At 41.3% G+C, this 17,509-nt stretch overlaps 1 protein-coding gene across 3 annotated transcripts in view; it reads left to right on the top strand.

The window, feature by feature from the left end:
• RELN (reelin) overlaps positions 1 to 17,509 on the top strand; it is a 285,563-nt gene that overhangs the window by 254,787 nt on the left and 13,267 nt on the right. For all 3 annotated transcript variants that reach the window (XM_081023370.1, XM_081023371.1, XM_081023372.1), the window contains 13 exons: positions 1,045 to 1,222; positions 2,308 to 2,501; positions 4,275 to 4,531; positions 4,949 to 5,103; positions 6,418 to 6,632; positions 7,050 to 7,227; positions 7,552 to 7,727; positions 9,634 to 9,740; positions 12,039 to 12,281; positions 14,007 to 14,182; positions 14,699 to 14,772; positions 15,648 to 15,809; positions 16,490 to 16,647. In XM_081023370.1, coding sequence (XP_080879496.1) covers positions 1,045 to 1,222; positions 2,308 to 2,501; positions 4,275 to 4,531; positions 4,949 to 5,103; positions 6,418 to 6,632; positions 7,050 to 7,227; positions 7,552 to 7,727; positions 9,634 to 9,740; positions 12,039 to 12,281; positions 14,007 to 14,182; positions 14,699 to 14,772; positions 15,648 to 15,809; positions 16,490 to 16,647 — 2,273 coding nt within the window. The remainder of the gene's footprint in view (positions 1 to 1,044; positions 1,223 to 2,307; positions 2,502 to 4,274; positions 4,532 to 4,948; positions 5,104 to 6,417; positions 6,633 to 7,049; positions 7,228 to 7,551; positions 7,728 to 9,633; positions 9,741 to 12,038; positions 12,282 to 14,006; positions 14,183 to 14,698; positions 14,773 to 15,647; positions 15,810 to 16,489; positions 16,648 to 17,509) is intronic.

A 17,509-nucleotide genomic window follows, 5' to 3' on the forward strand; every position in this document is an offset into this window, starting at 1 on the left:
GGGCAGAAGCTGGCACTTGGCAGCTCGAGGGAGGAGTCTGGTTGTATTTGGTGCCTCAGAGATGGAGTATGGTAAACATGGAGTGGGGAGAGCAAAGAAGAAAAGATCTCAAGCTGGGCAGAACTTAACCCCCCCCCACTAGATTCTGTCCCCTTACCTTGAGCAGGTACTAATTAACGTCAAGACCTTGAGAAAGGAGCTGAAGCTCTGAAACCAGATCAAACCTGCTAATCCTAGACATTGATGTGGATTCGAATTAGGATTCTAGCTTGTGGTTTAAAATAAGCAAGTAAGAAAGGGGATTTGTTTTCTTTCCGAATACAATTTCTCTTCTTTCTTTTTTAGTTTTTTTTTTAAAGAAGGAAAGTGAGCCAGGACCAGCCTAATCAGTGGCCCATGTCACCGTTTTGTAAGGGATGCCTATTTTGCTGCATGTGGAAGGAATATTACTCCTTCTGCTTTGCTACCTTTGTGAACTTGCATCAGGGAAGCAACAAAGGAGTCTCTAGAAAGGGGACCAAAATTAGGCAAGGGATCCTAATGGCAATGTGAGAAGGAAAATAAGGAACTGGGTGCATTTGGAGGGATTTAAGCAAATGCCCATTGGTATTTGGGAGGTACTGTCATTGGAAGGAGGAAGGCATCTGTTTGGTACTCCATCTAGAAACTGCTGGCTGCCCTAAAACTATTTGCTTAGACTTTATATACTGTGTTTGTTAGGTATCGCTATCTGAAAGTAAGTTCTAGTAAACTGAGTAATATTAAAACCAAGAGCCTTCAAAATAATGAGTTTTTTCCTGCAATGTATTGTTATGAATTAAGGCAATTCATAATATTATAGTATTATTATGAATTAAACTTCACATAATTAGCGTTTCATGTTTAAAGTACAGAAAGAGAGAGTTGTGTGAGTTCTCCAACCATGCTTGTAGATGAAGCAAGGGAACTCCTAGTGCTGTAGAATGGATCAAAAGCATTCTGAAGAAATCATTGAATGCAGAGTGCCTTACCAGCTAAATTCTCTTTTTTTGCTATCACTTACAGGTGTGATGAAAACTGGGGTGGACTGTACTGTGATGAGCCAGAGATACCTCTTCCCACTCAGCTTAAAGACAACTTCAACCGTGCCCCTTCCAATCAGAATTGGCTAACCGTAAATGGTGGGAAACTGAGCACTGTCTGTGGAGCTGTAGCTTCTGGAATGGCACTTCATTTTAGCGGGGTTGGTACCTGCTGTATTGAGCTTTTTTTTATAATTCTGAAACATGCCCCAAAGAGAAGCAAATTGAAAGCAGAGCCTTGGAGTTGCAAACAACTTGGAAATAGAGGGGTGGGATTTAGTGTAGTGCTAATTATTATATGCACAGAGAAGTGAGGTCTAGTCATGCAATCAGATTTCCTCCCCGCCTCTCCTCCCGCTGCATGCTCTGTGCATCTCCTAAACCTGTTCTTGGAGTTTCCCCAAATCTACTGAGCATATTTAGGTGGCATGGAGCATGCGGGAGGAAGGGGAATCCTGTTGGGTGAGCAGACCTGTTCTAAACTAGTATCACTGGTCCAAACAAGCAAACATTTTATTTGTAACAGTTTTTAATGCATGTTACTAGTGAGGGCCTCAAAATAGAATTTTTAAATCATACAAGCTCACAAAATTTAAACTACTGTCAGTTCTTTTCACTACAAAGCTAAATAGGCATTTTTGCAGATTTGTTCCTATGTGTCCATTCAAAAAAAATTAAAATATTTTGGAAATCTTATCTTACACAAAGCTATTCCCATCTTAAACATATTTACTATTTACTACTGAGTTCCAGACAAACCATTTTAGAAGCACAGTGCAACCATTTGTGATAAAATAATTATTTTAGATGTATCGCTATCTGTGGTTATATATTTCTAACTGACAGCCATTGCCATTTTACACTTAAAGGTTTATTTGGTTATGTGATTTAGGATTCAGAGAGAGCAAAAGACATGTTTATGGAAGAAGAGAACTCTGTAGTGGGCACTGGGTTGCTGTTTTCAGTGCAGTAGATTCTAATGCTGAAGAGACAATCTACTTTTCAGTGCAATTTCTGCTACTGGCCTACAACATAAATGCCCCCCCCCCCTCTATTTGGGAGTGTGATGTTTTTGGATTCTGGGCCTGCTCCATGAAAACACTAATTGGTTTTGTGTTGTGTTGTTGCTGTTTTTAAAAAAGTAGTTTTGGGTTGATATTATTTTGAAGTGGGAAATAAATCATATAGTTGTTATTGTTGTCATTATTTCCTTTGCAGCCATAATGGTTTCTTTTTCTTTTTCAAGGCTTGCAGCCGCTTGCTAGTTACAGTGGATCTAAACTTAACTAATGCAGAATTCATCCAGTTCTATTTCATGTACGGATGTCTGATAACCCCCAACAGTCGCAACCAAGGAGTTCTCCTGGAGTACTCTGTGAATGGTGGCATCACGTGGACCCTCCTAATGGACATTTTTTATGACCAGTTCAGCAAGCCTGGGTAATAAGTATATTCCTGTTGCTCATGCAAAACCTGTTTTGATTATAAATACAGGAAACTCCCTGTTGGTTGTATTTTGGGTCATTGCATTCATCAGCGGAATGTGTATAATCCTGTTCCACCCCTGTTCCTACCAGATTCCACCTTCTTCTGGGTCTAAAAGCAGAGTGTGTGTGTGTGTGTGTGTGTGTGTGTGTGTGTGTCTGTCAACGGTCACATGGGTCTTGGTCACGCGCGAAATGGTCCTTCCCTGTAGTGTTTTCCTCCTATGGCCCCCTTCTCGGAAGCTCTGAGAGCTTCTTTGTTTCAGTAGGATGGATAACAGTTAGAGCATGGGTAGGGAAATTAAGGGCTGGGGGCTGGATCTGGCCCAACTGCCTTCTAAATCTGGCCTGTGGGCGGTCCAGGAATCAGCATGGTTTTATATGAGTAGAATGTGTGCTTTTATTTAAAATGCTTCTCTGGGTTATTTGTGGGGCACAAGAATTCATTCATTTCCCCCCAAAAAATATAGTCCGGCCCCCCACAAGATCTGAAGGACAGTGGACTGGCCTGCTGCTGGAAAAGTTTGCTGACCCCTGAGGGACCCTGAAATTAAGCATATGTAGAAGGCTTTATAGTGTATTACCAGCAGATTAAACAAGAGAATGTGTCTGGCAGCAGAGGCAGATTTAGGGGGGTGCTATCAGTTCGCCTGCACTGGGCACGAAGCCAAGAGGGTACCGTGATAATGACGCACAATGGAAGGCAAGAGGTGTGGGAGGGCTGCCGAATTTGGGCGTTGCACAGGGCACTGCTGAAATTTTTAAGCCCCGGGTCTGCCACTGCTTGCAACTTCCCATTGCCCTCTTCTTACCATTTTTCAGCCCTCATGAAGATAGTTGTTTAAGGTCATTCCCTTATTTTCACAGTCAACATCACATGCTTGTGGATAAACAAACTGCTTTATTGCATTTTGGTGCTTTGTTGTCCATTATGACTCTTGGCAAGGTATGTGCGGATGCTAAAGGATTTTTAGTGACTGTTATGCAGACTTTATAATGAGGTGGAGCTAACTGAACATTCCTCTCTATATATTGTGGTAGAGAAACGTTAGGGACTTGCCATAACCTATGGCTGCTTTCATAAATCAGGTGCCCTCAATATGTTCTGAGAATGCAGCTCCCATCAGCCCCTGCCAGCACAGTCATGAGAGCTGGTCAGAGTTGCAATCCAAAACATGTGGAGGCCATCAGGTTTGCAAAGGCTCTCCAGCAAAGGTGCTACTAATCACTCTTATTCATCTCAGTGGGACATGCTGTCATCCTGCATAACTGTATATCTCGTTTTCATGCCATTTGCAACCAACTGATTGGTTGAAACATTCCTTTCCCTTTGTGATAGCAAAACAAAGGATTTATTATAACTGATAAAAAAAACCCATTGTCATGTAAATTTGAATCATAATAACTATATAACTACATTTACATAACAAAGCACTATGCATAAGGATGTTGAATTCCTGTATTTCAAAGAGTGTCAGTGGGGGTGAAGTTTAGATGGATCCCCTGTCCTGCGATGAATGCTAACCCAGGATTTAAATCTTCATTATGGTAATCCAACAAGTAAAATGTTGTAATGTTTATCCTAAGAGGAGCATTGACCTTATAGGTAATCATCACCCAAACAAACACTGTAGACTTATATAGAGTCATCTAACTGTACTTCTTATCTTTGGGTAATTCTCAAGTTTTCAGTGTAAATTTTCACAGGCTCTCTCTTGCTGCTTTTTAGCTTTGTGAACATTCTCCTTCCTCCTGGTGCCCAAGAGGTGGGGACCCGTTTTCGCTGGTGGCAGCCCAAGCATGATGGTCTGGATCAGAGTGACTGGGCTATTGACAATGTGCTGATATCAGGCTCAGCTGACCAGAGGACTGTGATGTTGGACACGTTTAGCAGTGCGCCACTGCCGCAGCACGAACGCTCTCCCGCAGACGCAGGACCCACCGGCAGGATCGCTTTTGATATGTTCATGGAAGACAGAACAACAGGTAGGACGAAAACCAGTGTTGTCCATGTTATTATTTTTTCTTCTCTGTGACAAGCATGAATTTACCTGGAGAAGCATTTCCCAACGTGGCAATTCAATAGTAGGAAAAGCTTCAGCCGCTGAATTTCCTCCACCCATGCAGTGGTTAAAAAGAAAGAGGAGTGCTGCCAAAAAAAATGGTAACTGTAGAACAAGGCATAGGTAAAGCCATACATATTTTTTAAAGTATAGCAATAATGTATGAGAATAATAGCAATAATGTATGTTTCTGCATTAGAATGAAACAATCCATTCTTCTATTATAACCCAATAATGATTTAATAATCCAGTAACTGTTTTCAGCACTTAACACCATCAGTATTTTTAATTATCAAATACTGCAGTTTTAAAGCATTGGTATGAATATTATTTTCTTCAGTGAATGAGCACTGGCTGTTCCATGACGACTGTTCAATTGAAAGATTCTGCGAGTCTCCTGATGGCGTCATGATGTGTGGTAGCCACGATGGCAGAGAAGTTTATGCTATCACCCATGATTTAACTCCTACAGAGAACTGGATTATGCAGTTCAAGGTAAACACTGCTTTCTAAAGCCTTCAGAGATTTACATTAACACCAGGGCTTTTTTCAGCGGGAACTCACCAGAACTGATGCTCCCCGCTAGGCGAAAAAAAGCCCTGATTAACACCCTTTTAACAATTTAAATTTATTCTGTTGTGCCAACACTTTCCATGTGTTTTTGTGTTTCTTGATGGTAGGTGACAGGTGGTTCTTCCTTACTGGGCACTAACATGCTCCTTATCTTGACCAGGGCCCCACACCAATTTCCTGTTAAAAATCTCTCCCTCACTTGACTACTATTTGCCTCTGAATGTAGCACCTTCAGCAGCAAACAGAAAGAGGGGGGTTGATGATTTTTGGGAGTAAACTGCCATAGCACCCCAATCCAGATTGAGAGTAGGTTCAGAATGAGAGCCCTGTACCTGCTTTACTTTCAAAATAAAAGTGGCCAGTTTAAGGATGCCTCCCCCCCAAACATTAATAGTCCAACATGTAGTTTTCCCCTCAGCCTCTATAGTTGTAAATCTCTTACAAAAATCAGGTCTTGTCTTCCACAAAGAAACTGATCTTTTACAGCTTACTTACCACTGAGCTGGAAAATCTCACTTGCAGGTACAGCGATAGAGCTCAACTACACCAAGAACACTGTATCTTAAGCAGATAGTTGTATAATTAATGAGACTAGCATGAAAGGAAGCCTGATAACTTAATAAGACACTGACTGGATAAGTCAGAAGATCAAGGTTTCTCTTTTTGTCCTTTCATTGGCATGCAATAAAATTCTGGGCAATCTTTCGTGCACCTCTGATTTCCCCCAATCAGTCTAACAGATAATAATAAGGTAAAGGTAAAGGTACCCCTGCCTGTACAGGCAAGTCGTGTCCGACTCTAGGGTTGTGCGCCCATCTCACTTAAGAGGCCGGGGGCCAGCGCTGTCCAGAGACACTTCTGGGTCACGTGGCCAGCGTGACGAAGCTGCTCTGGCGTACCGGCAACCAGAGCAGCACACGGAAACGCCGTTTACCTTCCCACTAGAAAGCGGTACCTATTTATCAACTTGCACTTTAGGGGTGCTTTTGAACTGCTAGGTGGGCAGGAGCTGGGACCGAAAGACGGGAGCTCACCCCGCCGCAGGGATTCGAACCGCCGACCATACGATCGGCAAGCCCTAGGCACTGAGGTTTTACCCACAGCGCCACCCGCGTCCCCAACAGATAATAATACTCTGCTATAAATTTACATGAAAACCTCACTATTATTTTTCTTGCTGGAAAAAACGATGTCTGGAACAAAAATGTGTGTCACTTTTTACATGTACTATATTAGATTTCTGTCGGCTGCAAAACCTCAGAAAAAATTGCCCAGAACCAAGTCCATGTGCAATATTCTACTGACTTTGGAGTGAGTTGGAGCTACCTAATACCTCAGTGCTTACCTGCTGACCCCAAATGTTCTGGGAGTGTTTCACAGCCATCTGTCTTCTTTCCAACAAAAGGATGGAAAAGAATAACTTACCGTCTACCTGAAAGCCTAGTAGGAAAGTGAGTATAAATAATATCTGAGCTACTGATAATATCAGAGTGGCCATATCGGTCTTCTAGACATATCCTCCCTTTTGTGAGAGTAGCAAAGTACCACACAGAAGAAATACTGATCAAGCTAAGGGTTGGTGTTTGGGTGGTCCATAAGAGGAAGGGGGTTGGGCAAGATGTGAGGGGTTGTGTGGTTGGATGAAGTATAAAGGGTGGGGGTTGGCAAGGGGATGGGCAGTTTGAGGGGGTGGGGAGTAGGCCAGGTTGGCAAGTAATGGAAGCAGAGACACACACCCAACTGCATACAAAATTATCTTGTATCGTCTGTTGAGAGACATGTCCTATGGCCTTCAAGTTTATGAATGCATATTATTTGTGTTGTGATTTTTGCTTATTTTCTCTATCTCTGTTTATGTGTTAACTCAGCCCAGTACGGTTTAGATTTTATCAGAAGTACTCTGATATGCAATGGGCCATTGACAATTTCTATCTTGGACCTGGTTGTGCAGACAACTGCAGAGGCCATGGAGACTGTCTGAAAGAACAATGTGTCTGTGATCCAGGTTTCTCTGGTCCAAACTGCTACTTAACTCAGACTTTGAAGGTAATCTAAATATCTTTTGGTGCAGACTGTACTGAATCTTCACAATAGAAAGTATTAAAAAAATTAAATACGCGTCTGTGCTAGAATTAATCTACACATGCAAGTACCAATAAACATTAAAAAATGCAATACCTTTATTTATGTTTCGTCTAATTAAAGCAAACATGAATCTTGTGTTCCAACAAAATATACCTTACATGTAAAATTACTCTTGGCATACTGTAGGAGTGAAAAAACATATTTTTAAAAGCTAAATGTCTATTCCTTTTACAACTAAAATTTGAGTTGGTGACTGGCTTCTCAAATGTTAAAATCCTTTAACAGACTTTCCTGAAGGAGCGCTTTGACAATGAAGAAATTAGACCGGATTTATGGATGTCTCTGGAAGGAGGCACTGCTTGCATGGAATGCGGGATTCTAGCAGAAGACACAGCTCTGTATTTTGGAGGCAGTACAGTGAGACAGGCTGTCACTCAAGACTTGGATTTGCGAGGTGCAAAGTATGTCAGGTTACTTAATAGAGTTGAACATAGCTAATATATTTTAATGAAAGTTTAAATAATGATAGAGCGGCAGACTGAGTGGCTGTGGGAACAGACAAAGGTATATATGAGCCTTTTACCCTTAAACCACCCACTCAGGGTCAGCTCAGGAAGGAAGGCAGAACTTGGAAGAATAAGTGAGAGAATCAATTCACTGGCCTTTGTAAAAAGAGTCATTAAATTATTATCATCCACAGTTTCACAACTGCACAAAGCATGATTCACATTCTTAAATGTCTATATAGTCAGCGACTGCAATCCTGCATACATTTTTAGTTGCCTCACTTGAAATCAGTAGGTTTGGTATGTCACCAGTACGAAGGATTTAAGCCTACAAAATGTAATATGCAAGAAAAGGCAGGAGATAAGGAGTGCTTTGAAAGCCCCAGTGTAATTAGTTGTACAGGTAGTCACTTTATAACAATGAACACTAGCTGTCACTCTGGTGTCACAGATGGAAAGGACAAAAGAAGTCTTGGTGGGGATAGTGGGGAAATAATTGCCGTTGATTTGTTGGGACCCACTAGTAGGTCATAGCCTGATCCAAGCTACAGTAGACTGAGCTTGCATATGAGGTACTGAAATGGGGCTAAAGACAGGGCTTTTCTTCAGCCAGAACTCACCAGAACTCAGTTCTGGCACCTCTCAGGTGGGCACCATTTCCATCAAAAGAGATCGAGGGAGGCGTTCATGGTGAGTTTCAGTACCTTTTTTTCTAGAAAAATAGCACTGGCAAAAGAGTGCCCTGTAGTGTTTCTTCTAACACCATTTCAAGGACTGTTTGGAATTAATAGGTCTAAGTTAGTTGTGTCTGTTAATTTTAGACTGTTTTCTCAGGGTAGGATTAACACTGAAGACAAACCCCAAGTTTCCTTTATCCATGGAGATATTTCTGTGCCTAACAGCTGCCAGAAGGAAAGGGGGAGGGGAAGATTTATAGTGAAGTTTCTTTGAACATGCGGAAGATTGAGGCATATGGTTGGGGCACAAGGTTGTCATGTTTATTTTTAAAGTGTGAGTTACAAGAGTTTGTGCTCCTCCCCAGAGTCTCTATAAGTTAAATCTTCAGCTGGGGTAATGAATGAATCTTGTTTGAATGGCACATGCTTGTAAATGTGTGTGCACATACATTGCATAGCTATCCATTTTACACGCTTGGGGAGTAGTTTGAACTGTTCACAACATATATGACAGTTACGTTACAAGAATTACAAATTCTTGTAGTTTTAGGTTGTATCATATTTGTTTTCCAGGAGCTAAAAGTGGCATACATAAGTCCCACTCCTTTTACATTTTTACCCTCCTAGTAACCCTGCCTGGATCTAGACACGTCAAAGAAGCGATTCAGTTAAACGCATTGCAGACTAATACTGTACAGGGAAATCTGGTAGGGAAAGATGGGACTCCACAGCGCCACCTGGTGTCACAGTGTTATATAAAACGCTTTTTCTTTACCAATCTAGCTGAGTCCCCTGTGAAGTAATTTAGGATGAGAGTCAGTGACTGCCTAAAGGTCATTTGCTATCCACCTCTGGCAATAAAATGTATTGGGCCAGCCATACAAGGGACAAGTGTTCACTAGTTGATTCCTACTGTATTTGGGGACCTGAGAGCTCCAGTTATCAATATTGCAAGCCAGCTACCCCTCTTCTAATACAGATGTCATTTAACTATGCAATAAAGACTCATTACAGTTTCAATTCTGCATGTATTTTATACTCGCCATGCAACTGATTCGAGGGTTCTTCCTTGTTTTGTATATGTTGTCTGAACTTGTTTCAATTTCATTTATGTGGGGAAATGTCTACTATTTCCTTGGGAGCATACAATTATTGTGATTACCCACCAATGTCTTTTCATTCAGATTTTTACAATATTGGGGAAGAATTGGGAGTGAAAACAACATGACAACATGTCACAGACCAACATGTCGGAAGGAAGGAGTTCTGCTGGATTATTCAACAGATGGAGGCAAGGGTCTATTTTAATGATATCTAATAAATATTTCTGCTTATATTTAAGCACCGTACAGTTACGGGGGGAAATCCAAAAAAAGAACATTGCCTGCAGACAGAGGTATGATTTGCAGCAGAGCAGAACCCTTGCTCTTGAAATTGTTACCTGAAAGTTATAGTTATCTAATATCACTGGCTGCAAAAGCGAGCCCCTAATTCAGTATACCTAGATGGCCTCTTTTCTGCCTTTTGTTCTGGTAACACAGACACACAGGCACTAAAATGTGGTGTGGGAGGAGGGATAACAGTAAATCTTAAATCTGTGCTATATGTCAATATAATCCAGTGAAAACAGACACTCTAGTTTATTGAAACTCCTCTGATAATCCAGATATTTTGGATGTCTCCCATGCCATTTGGATAAATAAAATTGTATGGTGTTCAGAAATATATTTTCATACCCTCATTCTTGTCCTTGAACAATATTTTCCTGCATTTCAGAAGAAATTGGATGAACTGTTCCTCCTTTAACTACATGTCTTGTTGAAGACAATGAAACGGCTTATTCTTAAGAATCGCCCATTGTTGCACAAGAAATATTCTGTTGGAAACTCTTCTATAAATAAACAGGACCTAACTTCTTTAAACTCACTTTATTTTTGTTATAAGGCAACTGACATTTAATCTGACAGCTAGCCACCTGCTGCTCTCCTGATACCATGTACATGTTAAGGGGAATGTAAGTTGAGTGATTGTGCACATTCACCAGGACGCATGGAGAATGTGCACATAACCCTTCTATGAAGAGGTGTGCACATTTCCAAGTCAACATACATAATCTCCATACAACAGGTTTTGGGGAATGTGCATATATTGACAATGTATATTGACTGGGAAATGTGCACACCTCTTCATGGAAGGGTTATGTCAGGCATGGCGAAACTTGGCCCTCCAGATGTTTTGGGACTACAATTCATCATCATCATCATCATTTTTAATTTGTATACCGCCTTTCTATCTTACAATACTCAAGGCGATTTACAAGCTGAAGAAACAAAAAATATACATCTAATAACAATCTAATGCAATACAAAAATGTGATGATAAAACATTACTTTAAAATAGGCAACCTCCATCAAAAAAGTAGCATTCAACAATCATTAGAATAGTATAAAATAATAATCAGCATATAAAAGTTAAACAGAAATCCGCTCAACAGTTACAATAATATCTAAACTATAATCAATAAAACAACAGCAAGCCACAGTACATAAAAGAATACAATACACATTGAGAAGCAGAGGGTAGAGCAAGGCAGGTGGAAGGAGGCCTTGCCTGATGGAGTCTCTCCCCTCACAGTTCTTCCTCCAGGAACAGCTTCCTTATGAGAAGACCCATCATCCCTGACCACTGCTCCAATTAGCTAGGGATGATGGGAGTTGTAGTCCCAAAACATCTGGAGGGGCAAGTTTGGCCATGCCTGGGTTATGTTCACATCCTCCACGAGTCCTGGAGAATGTGCACAGTAGCCCGTTTTTATGCACATTAACCACTCAGCTTAAGGTACCCCTGCCCGTACGGGCCAGTCTTGCCAGACTCTAGGGTTGTGCGCTCATCTCACTCTATAGGCCGGGAGCCAGCGCTGTCCGCAGACACTTCCGGGTCATGTGGCCAGCGTGACAAGCTGCATCTGGCAAGCCAGCGCAGTACACGGAACGCCGTTTACCTTCCCGCTGGTAAGCTGTCCCTATTTATCTACTTGCACCCGGAGGTGCTTTCGAACTGCTAGGTTGGCAGGCGCTGGGACCGAACAATGGGAGCGCACCCCGCCGTGGGGATTCGAACCGCCGACCATGCGATTGGCAAGTCCTAGGTGCTGAGGTTTTACCCACAGCGCCACCCGCGTCCCGGGTAACCACTCAGCTTACATTCCTCTTAATATCTTCACTGTCAGTGTAATATTTACACAGCACATGGTGAATCTCCTATACATTCCTAATGAACAAAACTGTACCTCAGAAAATATTAGTAACAAGAAGTGATTTCTTCACAGTGCCAAAGAAGATTATGCAACCACTTAATCAAATGGACATTACACCAACAGTTCTAATCAGCACACTTACAAAAATCTTTAGTATCAAGGTGCTAGTAAGGAAGTGTTTATCATATATTATCATATCCATTTTCAGGCATCTATAGTTTTGACTGGTTCAAAGCCACTCACTGAATAATGGTGGACCACTTGAATCCAATGTCAACATGAGTTCTCAGATATTGATTAGTTCTTACTTTACCTTGAATCTTTGTCCTGTAGGAATATCTTGGACACTGCTCCATGAGATGGATTATCAGAAATACATCTCCATCAGACATGATTACATCCTGCTCCCAGAAGATGCTCTGACCAATACAACTCGCCTGCGTTGGTGGCAGCCATTTGTAATTAACAATGGAATTGTGGTTTCGGGCTTTGATCGTGCTCAGTGGGCACTGGATAATGTACTGATTGGAGGAGCAGAGATCAATCCGAGTCAACTGGTGGATACATTTGATGATGGTAAGAGTCAAGCAAGTCACCATTTTTTTCACCATTATGTTTTGTTGATTGACAGAGTTTCAAGTCCATATTTGAATTTTAGTTTAAAGAAGACACAGGGAACTTTTTTAATAAGTTTTTTTCCAAAAAAATAAATTGCTCATAATAAAATACATATTAATCTTGTAAAATAATGCTAAGGAAGCTTCCTAGATATAGATATTATCACCATATTTTGAAATTGAATAGTTTTAACAAAATAGTTCTGAGCACCAAAGGTCTAAGAGGATGGGGGCTATGGACTGAGCTCCCCCACCCATGTGGGCCATTTTGTCAGGTGGACAGAGTTAGACACCTATCAATCAACTGGTTGACCCAACTTCAAAGGAAAGAACCTGGGGTGAAACTTAAATTCTGAAAGCAGGGATTAGCTACACTAGGGAATACCCAATCAGGAGCTGGGTAATGGAGCTGATCCCAGCAACCCCCGCTTTGGGAAGGGATCAACTACACTATGGTGCTCCCGATTGGGAATTCCACAGTACAGCTGATCCCTGTGAGGTTTGTTGTCAGCACCAATCAGCTGATTGGTACTGAGAGCAACCCTGAAGGTTGCTGGTCATTCTTTTTCAGCTGCATCTTTACTTGCCCCATCCCTGATGTCACATGTCAGGTGTGGGGCAGGTGGACATGATTTGATGACAATCCAAATTAGGACCCCTACCAGCCTACTTTGGCTGTGGGAAGGAGGTTCCCCACCACTAGCTTAGATATTCATAGAGGGTTAAATGTGGCAAATATGCCACCACTCCTACTTTTCCTAATGCCTTTGGGAAGGTCATAGGCAGTGTAAGTTAATTAGCCACTGCCTGTGGCTTCCTGAATGCCAAGCGTAAAATGATAAATCTAATAAAATCCAGTGTACAGTTTGAAAGCACATGAGGTCACCACCATGCTGAAGTTATGCATGAGTCTGGTCAGTATTTTGATGTGTGACCATCTGGGAGCCCCCTGTACATCACCATGTTTTCCATTATGGAAAAAAAAATACTGTACATGCACACCCCTTCTCAAAGAACTCTGGTGGGAGAATAATAATAATAAATTTTATTTACATCCCGCCCTCCCCAGCCGAAGCCGGGCTCAGGGCGGCTAACAACAATAAAACAGTACAAAAGTACAGCACAAACAACACTCTAAAATCATTCATTATAAAATTAATTCAAATCAAGCCACTGGCAACCATTGGGCCAGAGCTCCGCGAAGATTGCCGAGGGAGGGAGTCAGGCTGTGCCCTGGCCAAAGGCCTGGTGGAACAGCTCTGTCTTGCAGGCCCTGCGGAAAGATGTCAAGTCCCGCAGGGCCCTGGTCTCTTGTGACAGAGTGTTCCACCAGATCGGAGCCACAGCCGAAAAAGCCCTGGCTCTAGTTGAGGCCAGCCTAACTTCTCTGTGGCCTGGGACCTTCAAGATGTTTTTATTTGAAGACCGTAAGTTTCTCTGTGGAGCATTTAAATTATACATTTAAATTATATACAGGCACACAGTTCAAGAGGATGAAAAGAACACCAACAATATATGGATGAAAAGAGCACCAACAATATATGTCTTGTCCGTCTGCCTATCACTTTTTGGAATATTTTATCATTCTATTACAAATATACAAAAAAAAAATACTTTTATCTGTTTAGTACATATTGGAACATTATGAAACTTCTCCTTAATTCTGTCTAATTGATGTTAATAGAAGGCATTTCCCATGAAGAAAACTGGAGTTTCTACCCAAATGCCGTCAGGACTGCAGGCTTCTGTGGCAACCCATCATTTCATCTCTACTGGCCAAATAAGAAAAAGGATCAGACGAACAATATCCTGTCCTCTCGGGAACTCATTATACAACCAGGATATATGATACAGTTTAAAGTAAGAAGCTTCTGTTCTTCCAAAGTAAAATGTTGAGTCCATAGACATCAGATTTGCCTAGAAATTCTGACAGGGTCAAGTGGGATGCCTGGTTCGGATTTCTATCAAATATTTACTGCATATTGCTTATTAGAATTTATTGGAACCACATTAGGGTGTCTAACAATAACATTGAGACATAAATACTACTTCCATTCAAAGTCCAGGCTTTAGAAATGACTAGAGGAAAGGGATATTTTATTGTGCTCCATTTATCTCAGGGGCAACCTTTTCCCCTGAAGAAAGCCAGTTTCCCCCCTCACAAGTGGAATGTCATTATAACAGCACAACCTTTACTAGGATGTTGATTAACTGAAGCTCAGGAAAATTTAGGATGCCTGTTTGGCTAGTAAACATTGGCTCACCCATGCAAAAGGTTATAACAGACAGGGGAGAAGGAAAGAAAGAGAACGTCAAAGCTGGAAGAATGTTGCTTTAATTTTAGTTAAAATTAAATTGCTATTGTGTTTGTTTCAGATTGTAGTTGGCTGTGAAGCAACATCTTGTGGAGACCTCCATTCTGTGATGTTAGAATATACCAAGGATGCTAGGTAAATCTATGTCCACAGTGAGGTATATTGTGGAATGGGCTTGAAAACTTGAAGTAATTCTTTAAAAAATCATTATATATTCTACATTTAAATTATATACAGGCACACAGTTCAAGAGGCCCAAAATATACAAGTAGATTAGCATATACTTAAACAGCAAAATCACTGTTTGGAGCCGTCCAGTATCTTTTGCTGTTTTATTATTATTTTTTAATTATGTTTTTCAGATTTGGGTTGATTGGTTTCATTGTATATTTCTGTTGTATGCCATCTTGATATATGTATGAAAGCGTGGATCATAAACATTAAAATGAATTGTAAATAAATAAAATAAGATCCAAACATCATCATAAGAATGCAATAAATATATAGAAAGAATGAGTAGCTAAAGCTGTCCTAAATTCATCATTGCAGATTTCTTTGGAATCTGACGTATCTTGTTAGACCACTTTTCTTAATTAATGATCTATGCGATCAGAAGATCCTTGAAACTAGCTTGGCTCCCTACCCATTATGGAATTAGAAATGTGGAATTTGCAGGAATTCACTTGACACTTCAGGGTTTAAGTCATGAATGTGCCTGTGAAACTTATTGAACCAAAACATCCGGTCTACACGGGGACCCTGTTCTTACCAGATTTATTCCACTGCTCCTGACAAAGTTCCTATATAATGGGATTAGGATAAGAAAATGTATAACTGGGCAAAGAATAAAGGACTTCAATCTTTGTCTGTTTATAACTCTACTTGGAAGAATATTGTTAAGGATAATATTTTTTAAAATACACCCATTTCCATGACATTTAGTAGGTACTCGACTTTTTTATTATTCTCTTCAGCTGCTGTAACAATATTATTTCCTTTGCTTCTTTCAGGGCAGATTCATGGCAGCTTGTCCAGACACAATGTCTTCCATCGTCTTCTAATAGTGTTGGCTGCTCCCCATTTCAGTTCCATGAAGCTACAATCTATAACTCTGTCAACAGCTCCACTTGGAAGAGAATAACTGTCCAGCTGCCAGATCATGTCTCATCCAGGTAGGTTACTGAAAGGTCATCTTATTGCATTGCAATAAAACATCATCTGCTTAGCTGGCACTGGTTGAGGGCGCAGAAGAAGAGGCAATTTAAAACATTATTTTCTCTCCGCTCTGGTACATAATCAATATTATTGGGGAAATAATTCCCCACAGTAAAAATAAATAGTGTTTCCAAGAGAATGTCTTGGAGGTTCAGTGCTTCAGCAGACACCCTGCTCCATTACTTGTGATATACTGGACAAAATAACGTTTGTGATTTTAATGCTCTGCATCTTCCACAGCCCCTTGAAACAGAGGCTAGCAAAAGTTGTAACTGTAATACACAAAAGGCAGTAAAACACCACCCAAGGCTGCAGCATGCATACACATGGTAGTCTCTATCCATTGTCTAACATGCCTATAATGTGTGCCAATATTACAATAAAACTTTTTATGTTAGGATGTATTGTTTGTTACCATTATATCTCATCTTTCCTCCAAGGAGCTCAGTGTGGCATTTATGGTTTTCCCTCTCCCCACGTCATCCTCACAACTCTGTGAGACTGTGAGGCAGAGGGAGAGAGGGGCTGGCCCAAGGTGACCCAGAGAGCTTCCTAGCTGACTGACAGTTCGAACTCTGGTCTCCCCATCATAATCCAGCCATTCCTCTCTGGCTCACGGTGGCTATTTTATTTGCAGTGCGACTCAGTTCCGGTGGATACAAAAAGGAGAAGAATCAGAAAAGCAAAGCTGGGCAATTGATCATGTGTACATTGGAGAATCCTGCCCAAAACTCTGTGGCGGCCATGGATACTGTACGACCGGAGCCATTTGCATTTGTGATGAAGGATACCAAGGTGTCATGTTCTTTTTATTAATATTATTATTGTTTAAACCTAGTCCATTGAAACTAACTCAGTATTACACAGCAAAATGGGTCTGGAATCCACCATGCTTCAGAGGACGTCTGCTGAGACTCCTAGGCAATGTGTGGCTGGTGCCTGAAAAATTTGGAAATGTGAATACAGAGACCATATTTCACCTATCAATAATAGTACTTCATGCAGATCTAGCTCCACCTAGCCCCTCCCAAAAAATGTGTACTTGCTTGCACAAATCACAGGCTGCGGTAGCAGACGGTGTGCTGGGGAGGCAGCACTCACCTGATCTCCTGGCAGCTGAGCCGCTATTGCTTACCAGGAAAGAGGGGGATGGGGAGGTCAGCAGAACCAATCTGGTAATTCTGCCAATGTGTTTGCACTATGCTGGCACCTACCCTTAGCTGCTGTCAAGTGAGTGGCATTGCTCCTTCATGCCATCAGCTACTGACAGGGTACCTAAAACTCAAACTGCAGTTCATATTTATGGAAGCCATTTCTGTTTTCAATCTTGAATTGGAAAAATTCAGTCCTGCAGGGGTGCAGCCTTCCAATGACAATCCAGCAAAGCACCAGAACAGCTACGTGACAACTGCCATTTGAATGATTGGTTAACTACAGTGATAAGTCCCTCGGTGTGGTTTGGGTGGTGTATAGCCCTAATACCATCAGTAATGAGAGAGAGAAACATGAAGGTTTCCACCGCCCCATTATTGGTTGTACAAGTACTGTTCAGAGGAATTAGTTCTGGGTTCCTCAAATGTGGTGCCACACATTCAGCGGACTGGTGGGAACAATGCACTCCTAGGGCTGTCTGGGATTAACATTTACTAAGGATAGT

This window comes from Podarcis pityusensis (assembly GCF_964106645.2).
Source record: "Podarcis pityusensis genome assembly, chromosome: 10".
NCBI lineage: Eukaryota > Metazoa > Chordata > Lepidosauria > Squamata > Lacertidae > Podarcis > Podarcis pityusensis.